This window comes from Labrus bergylta, chromosome 10, assembly GCF_963930695.1.
Source record: "Labrus bergylta chromosome 10, fLabBer1.1, whole genome shotgun sequence".
In the NCBI taxonomy this organism is placed as follows: domain Eukaryota; kingdom Metazoa; phylum Chordata; class Actinopteri; order Labriformes; family Labridae; genus Labrus; species Labrus bergylta.
In genome coordinates this window covers 25,402,826-25,423,248 of record NC_089204.1, presented here as the reverse complement: position 1 = coordinate 25,423,248, position 20,423 = coordinate 25,402,826, and the positions used below count along the sequence as shown (strand labels likewise).

At 39.5% G+C, this 20,423-nt stretch overlaps 3 protein-coding genes across 3 annotated transcripts; 1 reads left to right on the top strand and 2 right to left on the bottom strand.

The window, feature by feature from the left end:
* Positions 1–5,111: 5,111 nt before the first annotated feature.
* Positions 5,112–7,272, top strand: si:ch211-217g15.3 (uncharacterized protein LOC368914 homolog). Its single transcript, XM_020642921.3, has 4 exons — positions 5,112–5,237; positions 5,361–5,424; positions 6,153–6,190; positions 6,287–7,272. The coding sequence occupies exons 1-4, from the start codon at positions 5,230–5,232 to the stop codon at positions 6,867–6,869; spliced, it is 693 nt and encodes a 230-aa protein (XP_020498577.1). The 5' UTR covers positions 5,112–5,229; the 3' UTR covers positions 6,870–7,272.
* On the bottom strand, positions 7,015–9,003 carry fuom (fucose mutarotase). Its single transcript, XM_029279148.2, has 6 exons — positions 8,850–9,003; positions 8,229–8,297; positions 8,069–8,139; positions 7,884–7,985; positions 7,704–7,777; positions 7,015–7,387 (listed from the first exon to the last, which is right to left on the bottom strand). The coding sequence occupies exons 1-6, from the start codon at positions 8,932–8,934 to the stop codon at positions 7,321–7,323; spliced, it is 468 nt and encodes a 155-aa protein (XP_029134981.1). The 5' UTR covers positions 8,935–9,003; the 3' UTR covers positions 7,015–7,320.
* A 3,273-nt stretch (positions 9,004–12,276) lies between these two features.
* Positions 12,277–17,564, bottom strand: echs1 (enoyl CoA hydratase, short chain, 1, mitochondrial). The gene is made up of 8 exons (XM_065959161.1): positions 17,384–17,564; positions 15,636–15,833; positions 15,426–15,553; positions 14,215–14,314; positions 14,030–14,134; positions 13,013–13,132; positions 12,859–12,926; positions 12,277–12,762 (listed from the first exon to the last, which is right to left on the bottom strand). Exons 1-8 carry the CDS (start codon positions 17,472–17,474, stop codon positions 12,697–12,699), a joined length of 876 nt encoding a protein of 291 aa, XP_065815233.1. The 5' UTR covers positions 17,475–17,564; the 3' UTR covers positions 12,277–12,696.
* Positions 17,565–20,423: the final 2,859 nt, after the last annotated feature.

Below are 20,423 nucleotides of genomic sequence, written 5' to 3'. Positions count from 1 at the left end.
AAATTACTGCAGGCTGCAACATTTCGAGCATGTTTTCTACGCAGATTTATGCTCATAAATCACGCCTTAATGCTGCATTTAAATAGTTACAGACAGGCAATTTATTCTTGGCTCACTCTGCTTTTTGTGCAATAACATTGTTTGGCTGTGTGTGTGTGTTATTTGCAGCACTCGTTTCCCTCGCTGACAGCCCACATGTGTTCTGCTCTTTATTGTTGGGCTTACATTTTATATAAGGCTCGTCATTCACATGAGCAATGCGTGTTCACCAGACCACAACCAGCCACACGTAGCAGGAACGAGCAGACATGGTCGTTGTGACAGGAAGAGGGGAACATATTTACTCACCACACTTGGCATGCCCAAGCCAGCCTCTGATGGAACAATCTGTTCTCACCACACATCAAGATGAAATTACCCTCTACACGTTACCTGCAGTCAGTTTTGAAGCTGAGAGGGGCGTAGAAGGCTCATTAGGGAATATTCCACCGTCTCTCTTGCTTCTTTGGCTTCAAGGCATCATAATTACACTACATTAACTTTTTCACACCAAAGTTAGAGGCAGAACTTAAATGGGCCATGTATCATCCCAGGAAGATATAATATCTATTACTTTTTTAATGAATGCCAGTGATCGTTTTTTTATGTTGATGAAGCATTTTATGACTGCAAATTAATTGAGGGCTTTTACTGTATGCTTAAAATGTGGACTGTTTTAACCAAAGAGACAAAAGTGCAAGCTTGCAAAATAAAACACTGGTTGACATAAAAAAAAATGGGAGGGAGGGGGAGGGTCTGCTTTTTAAGAATAAGAATAAAAATGAAAACAACACCACCACTTTAATTATCGGGCTGTGCAAAAAAAAATAAAGAATACAGCAAAGTATCGTGATTTTTTTCTTTCAAGATATTATACTGATTTTACTGCCCCACCATGCCACAACAATATCTGATATTGATTAAAATATCCTCTTTGTTCCTTAAATGAGTCGACGCCTGTGAGCTAGATCATGCAGACACACTTGACATGCGTCATTATGCACAATCTCCTGACAACACCTCCTTCCAATTGTTGGTCTGTTAAAGCAGTAAGATCCGGTCTCTCCCTTCTGCTCTTTCATTGCCAGCTCTGACCTGCACCAGTACTCAGCCCCACCACCACAGCATCCATAACGACAGGAAAACAGAGTCCATCCAAAGGCTATGAATTCCACCTGCCAGCGCCTCATAAAGTCAATAAGTTTTGTCTCATTTGTTGGATAAAAAACAATGTGTATACAAATGACAATTGGCTGTATAAATGTATTTTTTCTGTCACCCACTTATTCTTTGGAAACCTTAAAGTACCCACACAGGTAACTTAAACCTACCAGTGTTGCTCTGAAAAAACAGCAGTTTCTATCTTTTTTAGTCGTAGTACTACTGCTTTTGAAACCTTCCAACACTTCATCACCTTAGTGGAGTGACGGAGACAAAATGCAGCCTAATGGAGAGTGGCTCATTTGCTGCGTAAACCACAGAGGAGTTTGTTTTCCTGTAAGCCTGTGGGACCATCAGACGTTCAGGGAGGAGAGTCTTGTGGTTGATCTGTGGTGGAAGCTGCTCGGCCTCAGAGCGTCACATGAAAGACGATTTTCCTGATGTGTTCGGGACACACTGGGGGCTGGATCGGTGGAAGTATACGCACACTTTATCCGTCAAAGCTCACTTTCAAGGCCCTGGAACAGTGAGCCCATGTTTCCCAAGGTTGTGGTTTCTGGGATCCAGACAGAGCACTTTACATAAAGGCTCCAATTCACCAGCCTCAATGTCAGTGTAGCAGCAATGTTTGATACCTGAAATGTTTCCTTCAAAACTACAATTTAACTATAAGGAGTACATTGGTATATTTAGGAATATGCTGATTAGCTTTGTCGCTTTGACTAACATGGGAGGATTGAACCCACTCTCAAGCCTGTACACAAATAAAAACCTGGTGCAGAAAACAGCTGGTTTGCTTAGCATAGCATAAAGACTGAGCAGGTAACAACATCAGCTAACCAGAGCCTCTAAAGCTCCCGAATTAACATTCTACAATTCTACAATTCACTTAGCAGATGATTTTATCCAAAGCGACGTACATCAGAGAGTAAGAACAACACAACGCAAGGATCTAGAAAAAAGGGAACAATGTCAGTAAGAGCAAAAACGATCAGCTTTGAGTCTGATTGGACACACAGGTGCTGACAGGAAGTGACCAGAGGCAAAGCACAACATTGAGGGGCAGTTCTTGAGAGCTCTAATCAGTATAGAAACCATCTTATAAGTCGTCGTTATCAAACAAAAACCATCGTCATTACCATCATCATCATCAATGATATGGAGACCATCATCATTAAGTTAGTAGGTATTCATGAGCTGGGTCTTTAGCTTTTTCTTAAAGGTGCAGAGGGACTCTGCAGATTGAATGGAGTTTGGAAGTTCATTCCACCACCGGGGGCGACAGAGGAGAAGAGTCTAGTCAGAGACTTAGGACCCTGTTGTGAAGGTTGGATCAGACGTCTTTCATTGGCAGAGCGTAGTGGGCGGGAGGGAGTGTAGACCTGATGAGAGAGTTAAAGTAAGGAGGAGATGTTTCTGTGTCTGTTTTGTAAGCGAGCAGCAGAGTTTTAGATTTGATGCAAGTGGTAACTGGGAGCCAGTGTAAGGAGATGAACAGCGGAGTGACATGTGCTCTTTTATATATAAAAGTTGGATGAAACCCGCGTTACTCTTCTAATATATATTTCATTCTGTTGTCGATAAAGACGGTGACTAATAAAACCAAAACAAAATGGTACCAGGCTGTAAACATGTTAATTCCTGCTGTCAAAACAGACATTTTAATATCGGGTTTGTAAGGAACTCTTGAGTCTTTTGGAGTCAGCACCCTCAAGGAACTGCAGTTTTTTACACTTCCGCTTTGGCTTCATTCAGAAGTTGCCGATTGGTATAATAAGCGAGTCACAGTTGAAAGTTCACTTCCGCTCTAAGCAGCATTTCAAGCTGTAGCTACAAGTATTAAGAAGAAAAAAAGAGGTAGCGTACTGGAACATCTCTTCCCAATACAGAAGTTAAAGGTGAAATAAACAGTCACTTGTTTGAATACATTTCTATCTTACAGATGTCTGGCTTTTTCTTTTTTTTTTTTCTTTTTTGAGAGCATTTTTAGAGTAGAAGACAGTTAACCATTCAGTGACCTGGGAGTGGGGCTGGTAGAGAGGTAACCCTGAACTCGTACATGTGGATCTGATAGAGAGGACAGATAACAGGCAGACGCGGTGGAGCCATCCTTTAAACAGAGCAGGAAGTGTGGTGTTGCTGTCTGCTCCTGTTCTACTGTACCATGTGTGGTGTACGTGTGCTGAATCCTGTTGTTATGAGACATTGTTAGCTTAGCCCATATGTTGACCCTCCCACTGCTGTATGAAGAGAGGAGAGGAGAGGAGAGAGGAGGAGAGGAGAGGAGTGGTGAGGAGAGGAGAGGAGAGGAGTGGAGAAAGGAGGAGAGGAGAGGAGAGGAGAGGAGTGGAGTGGTGAGGAGAGGAGAGGAGAGGAGTGGTGAGGAGGGGAGAGGAGTGGAGAGGAGAGGAGAGGAGTGGAGAGGAGAGGAGTGGTGAGGAGAGGAGAGGAGAGGAGAGGAGAGGAGGAGGGGAGGAGAGGAGAGGAGAGGAGAGGAGAGGAAGAGGAGAGGAGGAGAGGAGAGGAGAGGAGAGGAGGAGCTGATTCACAGCAGCTTGATGGAGGGATGGAGGGGGACCCCAGACACCGAGCGATAATCATATGGCATTAATTGTATAAATGTTATTTCACATCTGTTTAATCTGTTTAAATTTACTTCATTAAGAAAGAGTCAGAGGTAAAGTTTTCTTTTCTCTCTCTATAAAGAGAGTTATTTTTGTACATTAAACACAAAGGAGCTGTTTTATTTTGAAGAACAAACAGAGTTACGGGGGGGGGGGGGGGGGTACAGGAAGTTTTCATGAACATAAATAAGAGCTGACACTCGTTGAAGTTGCTTCTGGTGCCTGGCACTAAGATCACAGGCCGATCATCTGCCTCCAATCGGTCCTCGTGAGTGAATGTGTGTGTGGAGGTAATTAGTGACTTTTAAATGATTGAAGCTGTGCGCACTGAGCAGCCTGTCTGCGTCTGACAGAGTTCCTGTGACAGTAAGCCGGGCACGTTGAGTTATTGTTGTGACACAGTTCGTATTTACATACACAAGACCTGATGTGTGAAACAACTTAAGATAGTTTACATTTTGATGCACAACATGTCACTTCTTTACATAAATACATAAAATGATACATGACATCAGTCTGACAGCTGTTGATGAAGTGATTGTGATTATAAGATATAATATAGAGTTTCCCTGAAAAGTGTTTGCTGCAGGGGCGCCTGTAGCCTAGTGGTTAGTGCGCTTGCACCATGTACAGAGGCTCAAGTGTGAGCGGCCCAGGCTCGAATCCGACCTGTGGCTCCTTTCCTGAATGTTGTTCCTCTCTCTCTCTCTCGTATCCTACTCTATCCACTGTACTCTAAAATAAAAGTCATATCAGGGTGTAAGCTGCTTATTTATAACTGGGTTTGAAAACGAGTTGAATTGTTTTAGTTTTGTTTTCATCAATTTGACATAAAAAGAGCCAACTTACTTTTCACTTACCACAACGTCATAGCTCTGAGATCCATATTGTGTAATAGGCAAACTTAATTTAGATTGCACTGTAGTTATGGACGCACAGGTAATAGGAAAAGCCCTTTTAAACTTTTACTGCATGACAAACTTTGAGTCGTGATTAAATATCTCACACTCAGCTCTAAGGTCAAAGGTCGTCATTACATCAGGTTTAATCCCCACAGACGGAGTTGTCAGATGTATGATCAGATGATGCATAAAGCACATTCTCACACTTATGAGACCAGACAAACAGAATGCAGTTTTACCTGCTCACTGGATTAAGACACATACATGTACACTGTTACGAAAGGAGTGAATTACTTTTTTAAATCAAAAACATTTTGTTGTTGCAGCACAACAAGGACCAGACATGGATGATTACAGCTGACGTTTCTGTTTCCGTGGATACAAAGGTCGAGAAAATACGACTGTTTATTGCCAGGACTTTGGTCTTTTGGTCTTTTTCCACCACGAGTTAAAGATTTCCCATCGTTCAGATACAAAACAAAGCTGAGCTGAAAGCCGACACCATGTTCAGGTGAGAGAACTATAGATTTGATTTACCTAGTTTTTATTTTCTACCTGTATAAATTACTTGTTTGTTTCTTTCCCTGGATAATGATCTTTTCTGGACAGTAATCCTAAGTCTTTTCACTCGCAGGTTTTCTTTAATCGTCGGTGTTTCTCTGATTATCTGCGTCACGGCAAAGCCATATAAACCCTGGGTATGTATGACTTTATTTGTTTGCTTTTCTCCACAAACTGAATACTTTTTGTTTTTGTATTAAAGGGAAAACGAGGCATTTTGAATTCCTCAGTTGAAAAAGTACGAGTGTACCTGCCTTTCAATTCACAGACAGAATGAATACAGAAACATATAAATAAAAAATTGGGATGTTTGATATTTATGTTTCAGCCTGGCTCTTTAATAAGGCTCTAGTAGCATTAGCCTGAATGTAAGCTTTCACCTAGATGCTACACGGTTTGAACTGTGAAGAATAAGAAAAGTTAAAAAGGAAACTAAATACAAAGTTCAACAATTCTGGACATGAATATATAATAATATATGTGACATTGCAGAGACCCAAATTCCATTTACCCTCAGATTATTTATTCTAGGTGACCGATCAGTTCTGTTGGGAGGGGATAAACACAATAAAAGTTGGTTCCAAACTGGCATTATGATAGGCAGGCAGATTCTTCTCAGGAGATGCAAGACAGTTTGTTTTGTTTTTTGATTGTTTTTTGATTTTCTTGTTTTAAGTGTATGTTTGGTGGGCACTGTATGCCTATTTTATCATGTTATGTTTTGAAAAAAAAGAAACAATAAAAATTGTTAATCACAACAAAAAAAAGGAAACTAAATAAATTGAAAGCTTTTAGATGTTCGAGAGTTTTATCATGTTCTCTTACTTGTATTTTCAGTCACATAATATTTCTGCTCTCTTCTCAGAATCAATTTACAGATGAAACATTCCAGCACAGCGTTATGTAAGTTGTCATTTCCTTCAGCTAAAATAAAAGTGAATCTTTCTCTTTCTCTGGAGGAAATGCAGTCTGAGAGTGCTCACATTTCTTTTATCTCAGGTCCGTCGATAAGGATGGAAAAATGTCCTGGGGAGTGGAAGTGGAGCCTCCGGAGAACATGGATGAGACTGACTTTGACGTTGACCCAAATATGAAGATCTGGAAGAGCATGACGGGCGGTGGAGAAGTCAAACTGCACCTGAAGGCGGAGGAAGACTTGGACGAGCTGTACCACCCCTCGATGGCCGATCTCCTCAGGGTTCAAATCCAAAACGTGGACGCCCTCCCTGCAGACATCCCGGCACATTCCATGCAGGTGGAGGAGGATAAAGAGGACGTCCAGCACCCTGATTTTGAGGTGCTCCCTGTGGAACCTGAGCAGGATTGGGATGCAGTCTACTACAAAGCAAGGGAGGAGCTGGCTGGATATTTGGCCCCCCTCACGGCTGAATACAAGGCTGGTGCTGAGGTGCCTGCGTTATACTCTGAACCAGAGGAGGACATGGACGACCTGTACCACAAAGACTTCCTGCAGCCAGTCCCTTACCAAGATGACGCTCCAGCTGCAGCTCTGGTTGATCTGCCGTTTCAGGGGAAGCACAGTGAACCAGAGGAAGACCTGGATGATATTTACCACCGGTAATCCTTCAAAAACAGCCAGGTGTACTTCTTATTATAGACCAGATCATATAAAACAAAATGGTAAATAATCACAAGCGTCATCTGACTCATCCAACTGTCACTCAAATGTATCTTCATGATAAAAAATACTTAAACAAACACTCCTAAAGATTTTATTTGTTTTATTTATTTAAATGTATGTACAATGCAGAGGATGTTAATAAGACCTACAACAAATTTCTGCTTCATGTAACCTGTAAATTCTAAATGATCGTAAATATTTACAGTATTACTTACAAAAACAAATGTTTTAAATTCAGAGCTTCACCTGAAAATTGTAAAAAAAAATAACTTTGTGCAACAAAAAAAAAAAAAATCGCCTGTCACTGATTTTCACAAGGAATTAAAGCTATGATTGAAATTAACATTGCAACATCATTACTTTAAATGTGTAGCGTCTCAGTGTCTGTGCATCACTCCAGCCGCTCTGCAGGAATCACCCCCTTCTTCAGTATCAGGTTCCCGTACAGAGCTGTTTCCCTGCGAGGACAGAGCAGAGGGAACATCAGAAAGGGAGGAATATTTACGTTTTCCATTGCTGGTTTTCAATGACATGTTTGAACTGAAATCTAAATTGTAATCCAGTCTGATTATCAAGCAGAGAAACACGGTTATTTACCGCAAAAAAAGAAAAAAAACACCCATTTTACAACTTAGTGATGTTTGCTTATTTCTAGAAATCTTTTTTTTCAAGTGATACATTTGAAAACAATTTTCAAACACACACACACACACACACACACACACACACACACACACACACACATCAACAATTAAAAGCAAAGAAAGTACATACCCTGTTGCCACAACAGCGTACGCTTTCTTGGCTCGTTCATAGAAAGCAAACCTTTCTATCTTTTCAAGAGATGTCTGAGTGTAAACAAAAAGCCACAAGCAAACTGTCAAACATAAAGCTATTTTGAGTTACAGAAATCTGTTTTTATTGTTTGAAACCGTTGTTATTGTTTTTTTTTACCAGAGGCTCAGCATTCCTAATAAGGTCATTGTAAGTGTCCCACACAATAGGGGCAGTAAAACCCTTCACTTTGTCACTGTCCACCAGATCCATGACTGCAGCCTGTGGAGACACATCAGCAACCTAGTTAACAACTGATACCAATGAAAATGAAAGGACTGTATGGACAACTAAATGATTTGTACCGCAGAGTGGACATAGGTATCCAGGGGCAACAACCTTAAAATGGCCTGTAAAAGCTGAGGGATTCCCAAACCTACAAGAAAAAAATCAGATTAAGTTGGAACAACAATCTGCAATAAAACAAATCTAAAAATGTTGTTTCCTGAAAATGTGTTTACATACCGTCAGCTCTGATCTCCTTTGGACCACAAGCACAAATGGAGGATGCTGGAAAGTTTGCATCAGCAAGAACTTTAAAAAAACAAAAACATTATGAATGAGAATATTTTACATTTCATTCATTTTCCAGTGAAACTACAGGTTGATCATCTGGATTGATTTTTTTAAACCCCCATTAGCTTCTGTATTAAACTATGCTTCCTGGGGTCTCCAATCTTAAATGACAATGTTTCATTAGTTAGATTACATAAATACAAATCCATAACATTCATACTCACACAGTACAACAGAACACATGACGTAACCAATACAACACAATAAACAATACAAACTCAAAAACTGTCATAAAGGAGCTCTATGAATATTATCCATATCTCCAAAAGTTGAGAAATAAAGTATCCTACCTGGCAGATCAAAAGAACTGCATAGATAGATCTAAATACATGTCATGTCATCAAAAATATATATCCTAAAAGGTGTTCTACACTGTCTGTCTGTCACACAGGTGTGAATATGAACCTGAAGTAGTCTTTACCCTGCAGTGACTCTCTGTGCAAACATTGAATATTAGAACTGGCAACAATAACAACAGGATAACTTAAAGTGTGTGATTAAACTTCATACCCAGTTCATCCCCATGACCCATTTTAGCGAGAGTATACAGCAGTTCAGGTGACAGAATAAAGGGGATTCCTTTCAGGACGACCATTGCGGCGGACACACCGAAGAGAGTACAGGAAAGTATTCAAACCAAGCGAGAGCATTCTCTCCAACCTACTTCCGCTTTCGTTACGGTCTGCTTAATGTGCACGACGATCAAATCTGATTAGTAACAAAACGACAAGACTTTTTGAGAATAAGCATATTTATGTGCGGAAATCTCCTGTTTGTCCTTCAACACTTTTTCTTATTTTGAAGTTTCGCTCAGTGGGGAAGGAGTTTTTTTTTTTTTTTTTTTTAGGTTAACTATCTTGTCTGAAACTTGGAAGTCTTCGAGGACGTCACATGATTAGAAACCGCACTCTGATTGGCTGGCAGGATGTTTCAACAGTTAACATTTGATTATAATTATTAAGCCTATTGACTCCTCCTGGATTTTTTTTTTTTTAAACAAAATAAGCAAACTTTACATTTCTCTTGTTGCCATTTTAAATATCTAGAAATGCATGAATGAAAAAAAGAATAGAAAAAGTTGAAGCCCATATAGATCAGGTGAAGACAGAAGATGTCCTTATCTTGTCTTTCAAGTGGCTCCTAAGGCAGCCAAATCAAACCTCATATCAGGGAGAGAAGGTAGGACATCCCATGTGTTATTGGAATTTGAAACATGACATGTAAATATGTGGGAGGGGTGGGGGAGAATTGTGCACTGATGTTTTTATGCTTTAATTAATGTAAATAAATAAGTGCATGTTTTTGTGATTATTTATCTTTTTCAGACGCTTTTGTAAAAGTCATCAAATGACTTTGAAGTATCCTGTAAAAATGGACTTTGGTGTCATTAGTCCAGCAAACTTGCATAGTGGCTTATGCCTCGGCCTGTGTTGTTCCTGACACCCTTGGGTGGGCATAATTCAAAGCAGACACCGCTGAATGTGTTATTCTGGCACAGTCTCTGGTGCCAAGAATGTGAGATAATGAAAATATTTGTAAGATGAAAACCACTCCAGTGAAACTCTCAGCTGGATGGCTGAAAAATGCTGAGGAATCCTTTCCAAGACCGCAGATCCTGGTTGTGTAAAAAAAGAAAAAGAAAAAAAGAAATTTAAAAAAGGCAGCAGATCTGCATATAAAAAGGCTTTTATAGAAGTCAAGTCACAGTTTACAGCTGCAGGCTTTAGGGACTGTATAGTACATTTACAATCCTGTTACAGCTGCATTTAATAACACACATGAGAAAGATGTTTTTACTTTATTCCACGTTTTAACCCTTAGAGATTTAAACATAGGCTATAGGCTATATGTAGACTATAATATCCTTAACATTGATAAGTACATTTTCTTATACTCACTGGTTTTCTACAAATTATGCATGAAATAATCCACCCCATATATCACTTCAAAAATAGTTTATAGGGAACTTCTTTTTTTTTTTTACTGGAGTGAAGTTTCAAATTAAAAAAAGGATTGCTTTCTTTTTCCATACATTACTTTTTAAGTTAAACAGATCCATGAGGAGATAAAAATTAGCCTAATTGGATGCAGAAAAGTCCTGACTGAGTGGCACAGAGGCAGGGTAGTTTAAGAATATTTGAGGGGTTTTTGGAGAGGGATGGGGGGGGGGGGGGGGGCTGCTAGGCAGGAGAAAAGGCCCTCGCAGGAGCCAGGCCTGTCTGTCGGATTGAAAGCCCCCTTTCTCCCTCTCTGGACCCATGCTGCTCTGTCTTTATTTCAGCTTTTTTAAATGAGTTTATCACGCTATGAGGGTCCGCGCTGCCAGAATGTAACGTTTTGCCCCCTTTGTGCGTGCAGAGAGGCTCAATTGAGTCTACATTTATTATTTTGACCTTTCGGTAGCCTCAGAGAAGGAGCTTCTTTTCGCTGCCTCTCCGCAGACTTTTGTGCTTCCCCGCCGAGAGAGGAGACGAGTTTTCTTCTCTCCTCCTTTTTTTTTAAAGTTTTGTTCCAGGGGGCTGACAAGAAAAGCTAGCTCCGGGGGGAATATTGAATGAAAATAAAAATCAATTAGGCCATGGCCTTGTGGAGATATGGGGCGCCGCCGTGTGAAGATCAGAGAGAGAAAAAGGTGCCTCGCCATGATTGGAGCGGCACATGAAAGGGCACACTAACCAAATTTGTTCTGGTGTTTTCTTTGAAGTTAAAATTATGGTTTTCAGCCAATATGAGGAAAGTTCAACAGACTAAAGATCATCAAGCCGGTTTACTGACTGAAGTCTAAGACTAAAGTTTATCTAAGTGCTTTCAGATAAACTTAAATCGTGCTGAAATAAAACCATTTCAATATCACAATCTAACCATTTGATTATTATTTTTTAAATCAAGCTCTACGAATAACTGAGATTTTTATTTGTTTTCCTAAATCAAAGTAAACATGAGAAGTCAGATTTCCTTTGTTACACTTAAAGAGGAGTTTTTGCTTTAATTAACAAACACTGAAACTACAAATGTGTGTTTTTCTGATTTATTTCTAACAATATTTTAAAGACTCGACCAATTAGTTGTCATGAACTGAGTTCATCTCGGTGCTTGTCAACGCAGCAGATCTATTTAATTTATGGTCTACATGTCTTTACTTTCTGCACCGATGTTTGTCTAACAACACGAGGGCGCCATCTAGTGGTGGTAAGTATACACTGGTTTGAGTGTAAGGTGAACTGAGCCATCACTTGTGTTAATTTGATCAGTTTTAGATTTTGGAGCATTTAAATTAATTTTAATTGTTAAAATAAAGAATAACCATCTGAAAACAGACTTAAAAATAGGCACATCATGAGGAACTAAAATGTGTGATAAAGGAAGACTCAAACACCTTTTCTCCTTCTCTCTCTTCATCTGTATACATTTATTCAATTCGGCTGTGAATCAGTGGTGGAGTCGGTCGTCTATTAAGAAAAAGGTTGAGATTTTGTTACCCAGCTCCTGCAGGCACATGGCGAAGTGTCCTCGGGCAAGACACTGAACCTCAAATTGCTCCAGCCTCTATACGTCAGCAGTGTGTAAATGTTTTTATAAATGGGATAACTGACTACATAGCATCCTCTGCGTTTAGTGTGTTAATGTGGGAATGTGATGAGTACTCAGAAGAGTTGAAAAGTGCCATACAAGTGGAGCTACCCGACTCCTGAAGCTGAAATTATCTGTAATATCTAAATCAAAGCTTTTTATATATTTCAATAACTATCAATGTTGGTTTTGCTTTCAGAATTCTTCATCCTCCGTTGTTACTTTTGTTGATGCCAGTATATCTCCCTGTATTGCAGATGACTGTCCTGACCTGGTCTAAAGTTTAATGTTTTGAGGTCCCTTTAGTTATTTTAATTAATATTGTTGATTGATTAAGCAGTATCTTAACAAACACATCAGACAAGACTTCTTATTTTAGTTCATGTTTCAGCTGCACAACTGAAAACCACTCTGGAGCTTTATTTGTAAAATGTTCACACAAAATGTTTGCCTACTAAAGTGCCGACCTGTTAAGAAAATGAAAATGAGAAGGCAAAGTCCGCACAAATCATCATTACTGATTCCTCTGATTTCACACAAAGCGATCAAAGGTTTTCACACATGAATCCACTCCTGCACATACACTGCATTTCATTTTAACACAAACCCTCTGCAGGCAGGGGCGTCACGGTGACAAGGCACTCAACTCAGTGCCGAATCCTAATTCAAACATATTGTATGTTCCACTACAGTCAGGATTTCTTGCATAATTCGACGTATTGCGGTTAAGGACATGACCCACTGATATCATCTTTGTGTTCTTGTAGAGCGCTTGATCAGCTCCTTTCTAATTGTCCTGGAAACTGGCTTTTCTCTTCTCCACAAATGCTGTCATGCCTTCTTTACGATCATCCTGCAGGAATAAAAAGACAGACACGTCATGACCTGGACTGTGGAGATCAGAGTCGAACCCCCCCTCACTCACTCTACTATGGACTCTAATTCTCACCGTGGCAAAGGTGGCGTGGAATAAACGCTTTTCCAAACGGTTACCCTCAGCCAAGGTCAGTTCAAAAGCTGTGATCACACAAAGGAACAAGTTAGAAACACATGAAACTTATTGATATAGTAGATTTAAAAGTTTTAGTAATCAGAACACCTACCTGCATTTACAGCCTCTTTAGCCATAGCAGACACCAGCTTTGAGTTTGCAGCTATTTTCTCACCACATTTCACAGCTTCAGGCACCAACTGGTCCACAGGATAAATTTTACTCACCAAACCTGGGAAACAAAATATTCTGAGTCAACTATATATTAAAAAAAAGTATGAATTTAAGAGACACACGTCCACTTTTTTATGAAAATAAATAGAGTTGAGTACAGAGTGTCCCCTGTTCTAGATATATTATGAGTTATATATCATTTTTTAAAGATTTTATTTGGGTTATCAAGTGTCAAGTTGTCAAGTGGCTCCCAAATTACTAATCCAGTTTAGGGCCTGACTGATATGAGACTTTTCAGGCCAATACCGATATCAATAATGGGGAGAAAAATAATCAGATAATGATTAATCAGCCGATATCTTTCTTGTTGAGATAGATACACACAGATGTTGTGTTACTCCCTCAAGTGCAGATATCGAACATTTGTGGGAATATATATTTAATTAAGAAAAGATGGTCATTGAACTGGAAAGTTACTGCGCATGTACATTCATCACCGCTCGACACTGGAGAGTGATAATGCTTTTTGTAATCCATGCAGCAACCTCCACTGGTGACAGAGAACTGCCAGTGAAATGAAATGCTATGTGACTGGTATATAAATCTACTAATATCAGCACATATCTGCAATCAAACCTGCCAATACAATCACTGGATATGTTAATATCAGCCGATATAATCGTCTTGCCGATTGATCGGTTGGGCTCTGATCGAGTGACTTCCAGAGAGTCAGAGATTCAATCTGATGGAAAAACCTAAATACCTTCTTTCAGGTTCACACATAAACATTAAAGGAGCAATATGTAAGATATCTACTGAATTAAATCATAAACTGACCTTACTATATGATCAGACATTTAGAAGAAGAGATGAAGTCAGAATAAAAAAGCTCAAGTTGAGTACAAATATTTAAAACTGTACTTAAGTACCAACACTTTTCAAACTCCGCTGTTACCTGACTGTTTGGCGTCCTGTGCGTTTATCTTGTCTCCTGTGAGAACCAGCTCCATAGCCAGAGACTTTCCGACAGCACGCGTCAGCCTCTGGGTGCCTCCAGAGCCTGCACAGAGACGGACGTCATCAACAGTCTGATCAAATGTGCAACAGGAAGTCTGAACTGAAAAGAAAAGAGCTTTTTACCAGGAATGGTCCCCAGCAGGATCTCTGGTTGTCCAAATTGCGCCTTCTCTCCAGCATAGATGATGTCACACATCATCGCCAGCTCACAGCCTCCGCCCAGCTATACAGCAGAAAGACACAGAAAATATCCTTTTCACTTAAGCCCTCCTATAATCCCACAAATCACTGACTCATGCAGCATACACTTTGTGCATCCCCAACTAATCAAATATTTGTATGTTTAGAGTTAAAGCTATATTATTGGTCTAAAGGTGTTTGAACATCCCTGTGTGGAGCTTTGTCCTTGGCCTCTTGTTACCGTTTGTTTACAAAATACCCGACACAGATTGTTATTACATGAGCGTGAGTTAATGACTTCAAGTAAAGGGAAGAGCTTTAGTTCATATGTGCATGAATGGGCATCGCTAAGACTGGATGTAGTTTTGCCTCGGTTGATGTTCTGTTGGTGCATCGACTTATAATCCGTCATTAAGACTGCTCTCAGCTAAAACCAACTCAGGAGTTAAGACACATCTAAGTTCAGTCCTGAATATAAAGGGAAGGTCTTTAATTCATATTTGGAATCTATGCAGAAATTAAGTCTAAAATCTTGAGTAAAAACACGGGTTGCAGACTTGAATAAACTCACTCAGCTGACTAGGTTTAAGTCCTTGCCTTAGTCAGAAGAAGAGGGGAGTAGTTTATCATCTCTGTTAACTTTCTGTTTTGCGTTCAAATCCTACACATTACCTCAAACACTTTCAGTTTGAGATTTGCTGTTTTCTTCTGGCTTATTTTCTTGTTTTGTTCTTCCTCATTTCCATGAGTTTTAATGTTGTGTTTGTATATTTTTATCCTTATTTTGTGTAAATCAAACTACATACAGTACCTCCCCCCTCCATTATAAAATAAATAATCCTGGGGGGGACAGGGCCTTCTCCATTGCAGCTCCCACCCTCTGGAACTCTCTCCCTAAAAACATCAGAGACTCCCCCGCACTCACTTCCTACAAGAAATCCCTAAAAACTCACATTTTCATCACCGCCTACAACCACTGACTCTCATCCTATTCCACTACTTCTATGTTGTATTGTTCTCTTTGTTTTTTGTTGTTTCCTGTCAAAGCGTCTTTGAGTATTTAGAAAAGCGCTATATAAATCTAATTTATTATTATTATTATTATTATTATTATTAAGTATCAGTAATACAAAATGAAGAAAAAGGACACTCACAGCGAATCCATTGACAGCTGCAATCACAGGCTTCTTCACTGTGGACACTCTGTTCCAGTGAGCCAGGAAGTTTCCGCCGTAACACTCCTGGAAGGTTCGATTCTGCATCTCCTTAATGTCCGCGCCCGCTGGGGAACACAAAAGCTCACGTGTCACATCACTCCATACCCTCTGCTCCTCACTGAAAGAAAAACTGCTCCATCAAGCTACCTGCAAACGCTCTGTCACTTCCTGTGATGACGATCGCTCCGACGTCCCCGTCAGCTTCGAAGGCGTCCAGGGCCTGACCCACCTCCTTCATCAGATCGTCACACAGGGCGTTAAGAGCCTTCGGCCGGTTCAGTTGGATGAAACCCACGTTACTCTTCTCACCTCGCTTTTCCACCAAAATATACTCGTACTGACCTCCTGCACGGAGAGAAAACCCAAAGAGATGGCTCTGAGTGTTGAGGGTTTCTGCAGGAGCGTTTAAGACTAAAACTGCAACGATAAGCAATTAATCCATTCAAAAGAAAATAAATCAATGAATATGATAACAGATTCATCATGTCAATAACTAAATGGTTTATCATAAAAATAACCCGCTAACATCTTAATAGTTAAATAAACATCACGTGCAGTCCTGGTTTAGACTTAACAGATCTCTTCAATCCCATAAAATGTGATAAAAAACTTGTTTAAATATCATACTGACCAAACTTTTATAATACAGTTTAGTCTTAAAAACCAGGTGATGGGTCGTCATAGTGATCTCTGTTGAGCCGTCTTATCCTCATATCACACAACAAAATGAAGTGAAGGTTAATCATTTCAGAAAAGGTGAAAGGTCAACTTTAACAGCCTGTGTGTCAAGGCCTGACAGAGACGTTCAAGGCCTCTGATACCCGAGCAAAGCCGAGAACCGAGACTCCCTCTTTACTCTCAGAAAATCAGGTTTTTTGGTGTTTCAAGTTCTAAGTAAAAATCTAACCAACCTCAAAAAAAATATTACTCCAAGCTAGGACAAATACTTTGAACAGTTTCTATGTACATCTGTCTCAGGAAAACTTGACTTTAACTTAAGTGACACCTTGAGGAGTGGATTTATAGACATTAGGTCAGCTGATAAAAGATAAAAGACAGCATGGGATTGAGCAATGTCTCAAGAACTACATAAACACATTTTCAATCACACTTCTTACTGTCAACGAAACAACGAAGTTAACGTGATCATTTTAAAATAAGAATCTTTTTAAAGAGGCGCAGCTGTAATGTTTTCATTTTAGTGTTGTGATGACTTACAGGCTTCAAGAAAGAACACTTGTGTGTGTGTGTGTGTGTGTGTGTGTACTTAATTTGACCACAGCTGATCCTCATGTCAACAACTTGTCAAAAAAATTATCTTGCATCTAATTTCAGCACAACAGTAAACAAATTGTATTTATAGAGAGATTATAAGGAACAGTTTATTTAATTTAATAAATATTAATTAGCTGTGGAAGAGGGGTAGGATTAAATAAGTCTTATACTTCTTCCTCCTCCTCCTTTTCAGGCAAATCAATTGAATATATGTAATTTTCTTTTTCTTTTTTTGTGAAATAATTTGAACATTGTTTTTTTGTTTTTTGTATTTTCGTGCTTTTCATTTTGTTTTGTATTTTTCACATGTTTGATTTTATTTGATATGTCTGAAATAAATGTAATCAATCAATCAATCAATCAATCAATCAATCAATCAATCAATCAATCAATCAATCAAAAGCTTTTGAACGTTTTGAGGTGAACAAAGCTCATGTATGACGTAATGTCATAAAATAACAGTCTACCTGCTTCACCTGCGTCGCACTTTCTGTGACGCAGGTTTCTTGACATTGTAGCAGAGCTGTGAGCTGGTGCAGAAACTGAACCTGAGCTGTTTGTTAAAAACACACCTGAGCTGTTTGTTAAAAACACACCTGAGCTGTTTGTTAAAAACACACCTGAGCTGTAGAGACGAGCAGCAGGCAGGACGGCCGGCGCTGCTCTGGAGTTCTTCAGGAGCAAAGCTGCGTTTCTGCAGAGGAAAGCCATGACGACAGAAAGAGAAGAAGAAGAAGAAGAGGGGACTGCTGTCAGTGAACTTGCTCCAAGATCGCAGGCAGGCAGCTCTTTCCTGTTCAGTCTTCTTCGTTGGTGTTTTCCATGAGGAGAAATGTTTGGGGGACTTGCATTAGCGCCCCCTGGTGGATGCGGAGTGCACATGCGCGTGTAATTAGATTCGTCTAGTTTTTGTTTCTTTTCATTCTGATGCTTCAGTTATTATTATTATTTTTTTACTAACACCTGCTTTCAAAGAGCACACTTTTTCATTCACACGCTTTCATTGTGTACTCGACTGTTTATTATTTAAAGATTAGGTCTACTTAAATACATTATCTGCTTCGAATTTAAATATTTATCTAACATACATTTTTTCATGATTTTTTTGGAGGACGTTCACTGAGAACTGAACACAAAATAAAAATATTAATATTAATATGTATTTAAATTAACAACCACCAGATCAAACAGAGAAATAAGGCAAAACACAACATAAAATTAACCTAATGAATTTAGGCTATATTATTAGGATTATCTTCACAATGAACAGGATAACATCTTCAGTACAATGTCTATTTTTAGATTTTTTGAACCATTACACATATTTAATCAAATGCAACAACAAAAATACACATGTTCGATTATTAATTAAATTACTAAACAAATGTCCTTTTAAATGCAGATTTAGTTTTTTGCATAAAGCATTAAACCTACATTGTAATATTTATCAGCAAATCAGAAACCAGTCATGATAAAGATTGTATCATCATAATAACCTGATCACAAAACGTGTGAAGGAGGTGGACAAATAAATCAGTGCATCTCCAATAATATATAAATAGATTTTTAATAAGATTTGGACTGACAGCGGCTCATAAGAGAGACTGTTCATGAGCGCGCTGCGCGTTCTCGTGGACATCTCTGTGAACGAGCCTACATCGTCTGTGATTATTCCCTTTTATCATCTCTCCTCCTGAAAAGACATTAGACAAGGATAAACCCACACGGTTATAAGGTAAGCATCAACCATCAGATATGCTGATGAACACGATCGTGAGTGTTTATGCATACAGTATTTATTTTAAAATGGCAAGTGGTTCCTTCAGGATTCATCACAGTAGGATAAAAGCTAATTTATAAAATAAAAAATGTATTCTAAGATATTAAGATCTTTATCATCAACATGCATGCGTTTGCGTTGTAGAGGAATTTGTAAAAATCATAAATCATAAATAAAATTATGTTAATATTTCGTGCATTTCTACTGAATGGCCGACCTGCCTGCAAGATCTCTATAATCAAATGATGGCCTATCACATCTGAACATAGGCTGGAACAGATATTTAGCCTTTTCTTCACAAGACTCTAAGGGCAAAATTGCATCTCCTTCATATTAAGGCTAAAAGCGTTTTTCTCTTATGTGCATATATATATTCTAAACTGACCTACTTTGATAGAGAGCGACAGTCTGCCTCACAGATGTTATGAAGATGATGTTTTTTATGTTGTTCAGGAGAATAACCTGAGTTCTTCTTTTTGGTGAGAGGACATTATGTCACAATGGCTTAAGAGGATTTTATAGAGTATTGATCAGTGAGTAGTGAGCTCCAGTGTTCACCCACACAAAATCAAACGATCATTTCTGCAACAGCCAGATGTATAATTTCTTTATTTCACACATTAAAGGAGCACAAACTTAAACGTGATTCTCCTTTAATGTCTTCTTCCTGCACAGATGTCAGGAATAAACCAGCTGGTTGCAACCTGCTGGACTTGCCTCCTTCTCACTGCTTTCCTGTGTGAGCCTGTGCTGTCCAAGGGCGGTCGTGGAGGCTCCCGGGGCTCCTCTCGGGGTTCCTCCTCCCGCAGCTCCACAGCGGGGAATTACAGGGGCGGGGGCGCTTATGGTGGGACACGCTCCCGCTACAGGGCGGCAGGGCGCTCGTCCCCAGTGAGGGTCGCAGCAGCAGCAGCAGCAGGAGCAGCCGTGGCTTTATCAGCCGATAAATGGTACGCCTCTGCTTACCGCCGCAGCAAAGCTGATACCTCAGAGGAGGAGCTGGATTTCTACAACAGGACCAATTACTTTGATGCACTAATGTCTGGCTCCACTCAAAATGGATCTTCTCTCGCTCAACTGGTTTCTATCATTATTGCAACATTTTCCCCAAAGTTTGGACTCTTATTGGACAGTTTACTGTAGACTTTCAGGTTGTATTTTTGAGGAAGAATCCCTGATTGGGTCGAAGATCTGACTACCATGTGAGGTTCTAGCTGGAATTTGTTCTGTGAAAACCAGTAAGAGGTGCAACGCAACATGTCGTGTTAAGACGAAACAATAATAACATCACTGTACTGTATATTTTTGCACATATATCATCCACACCAAACAGACAAATACATTACCAGCAAGGTATTTTACGTGACCTTTCACCCCTCAAAGAGTGCACGTTTGTCAAACCTACGTCAGTCCCTGTGTTAGAAACGTGGGCTTTAAGTCAAGAGTTAGTTTTCTCCCTTAAAGCCTAACTGAGGAAAATGTTGAATCAGTCAAAAATGCCAATTTACCACTTTCACATGGCGGCCTTTTTCTTTGACCTCCAGCTCAGGATGGTTAAATGCTGCACTGCTGCAAATATTCTAACGAAGGAAATACGACAAAGCACTATATTTGTATTGCTTCTCGATCGATCAGCAAATGGGAAGACAAAATATGGTGAAACCAAGAGACATCAGGTCTTATCTTCAAGTAAAACAAACTTGAAACAGACAGTCAAGTCACAGCAACTAACATTGGCATTCAACCAATTATAGCTAGCTTATTGTGCGATAACGATAACTAGCTCCACTGCTAACTTGTGGTTGGGGACTTTTCCTTTCTTATTATGTTGTGAGTGCTCATAAAAAGAGGGGGAAAGCTTTAGCAGAAAATAAGTAACT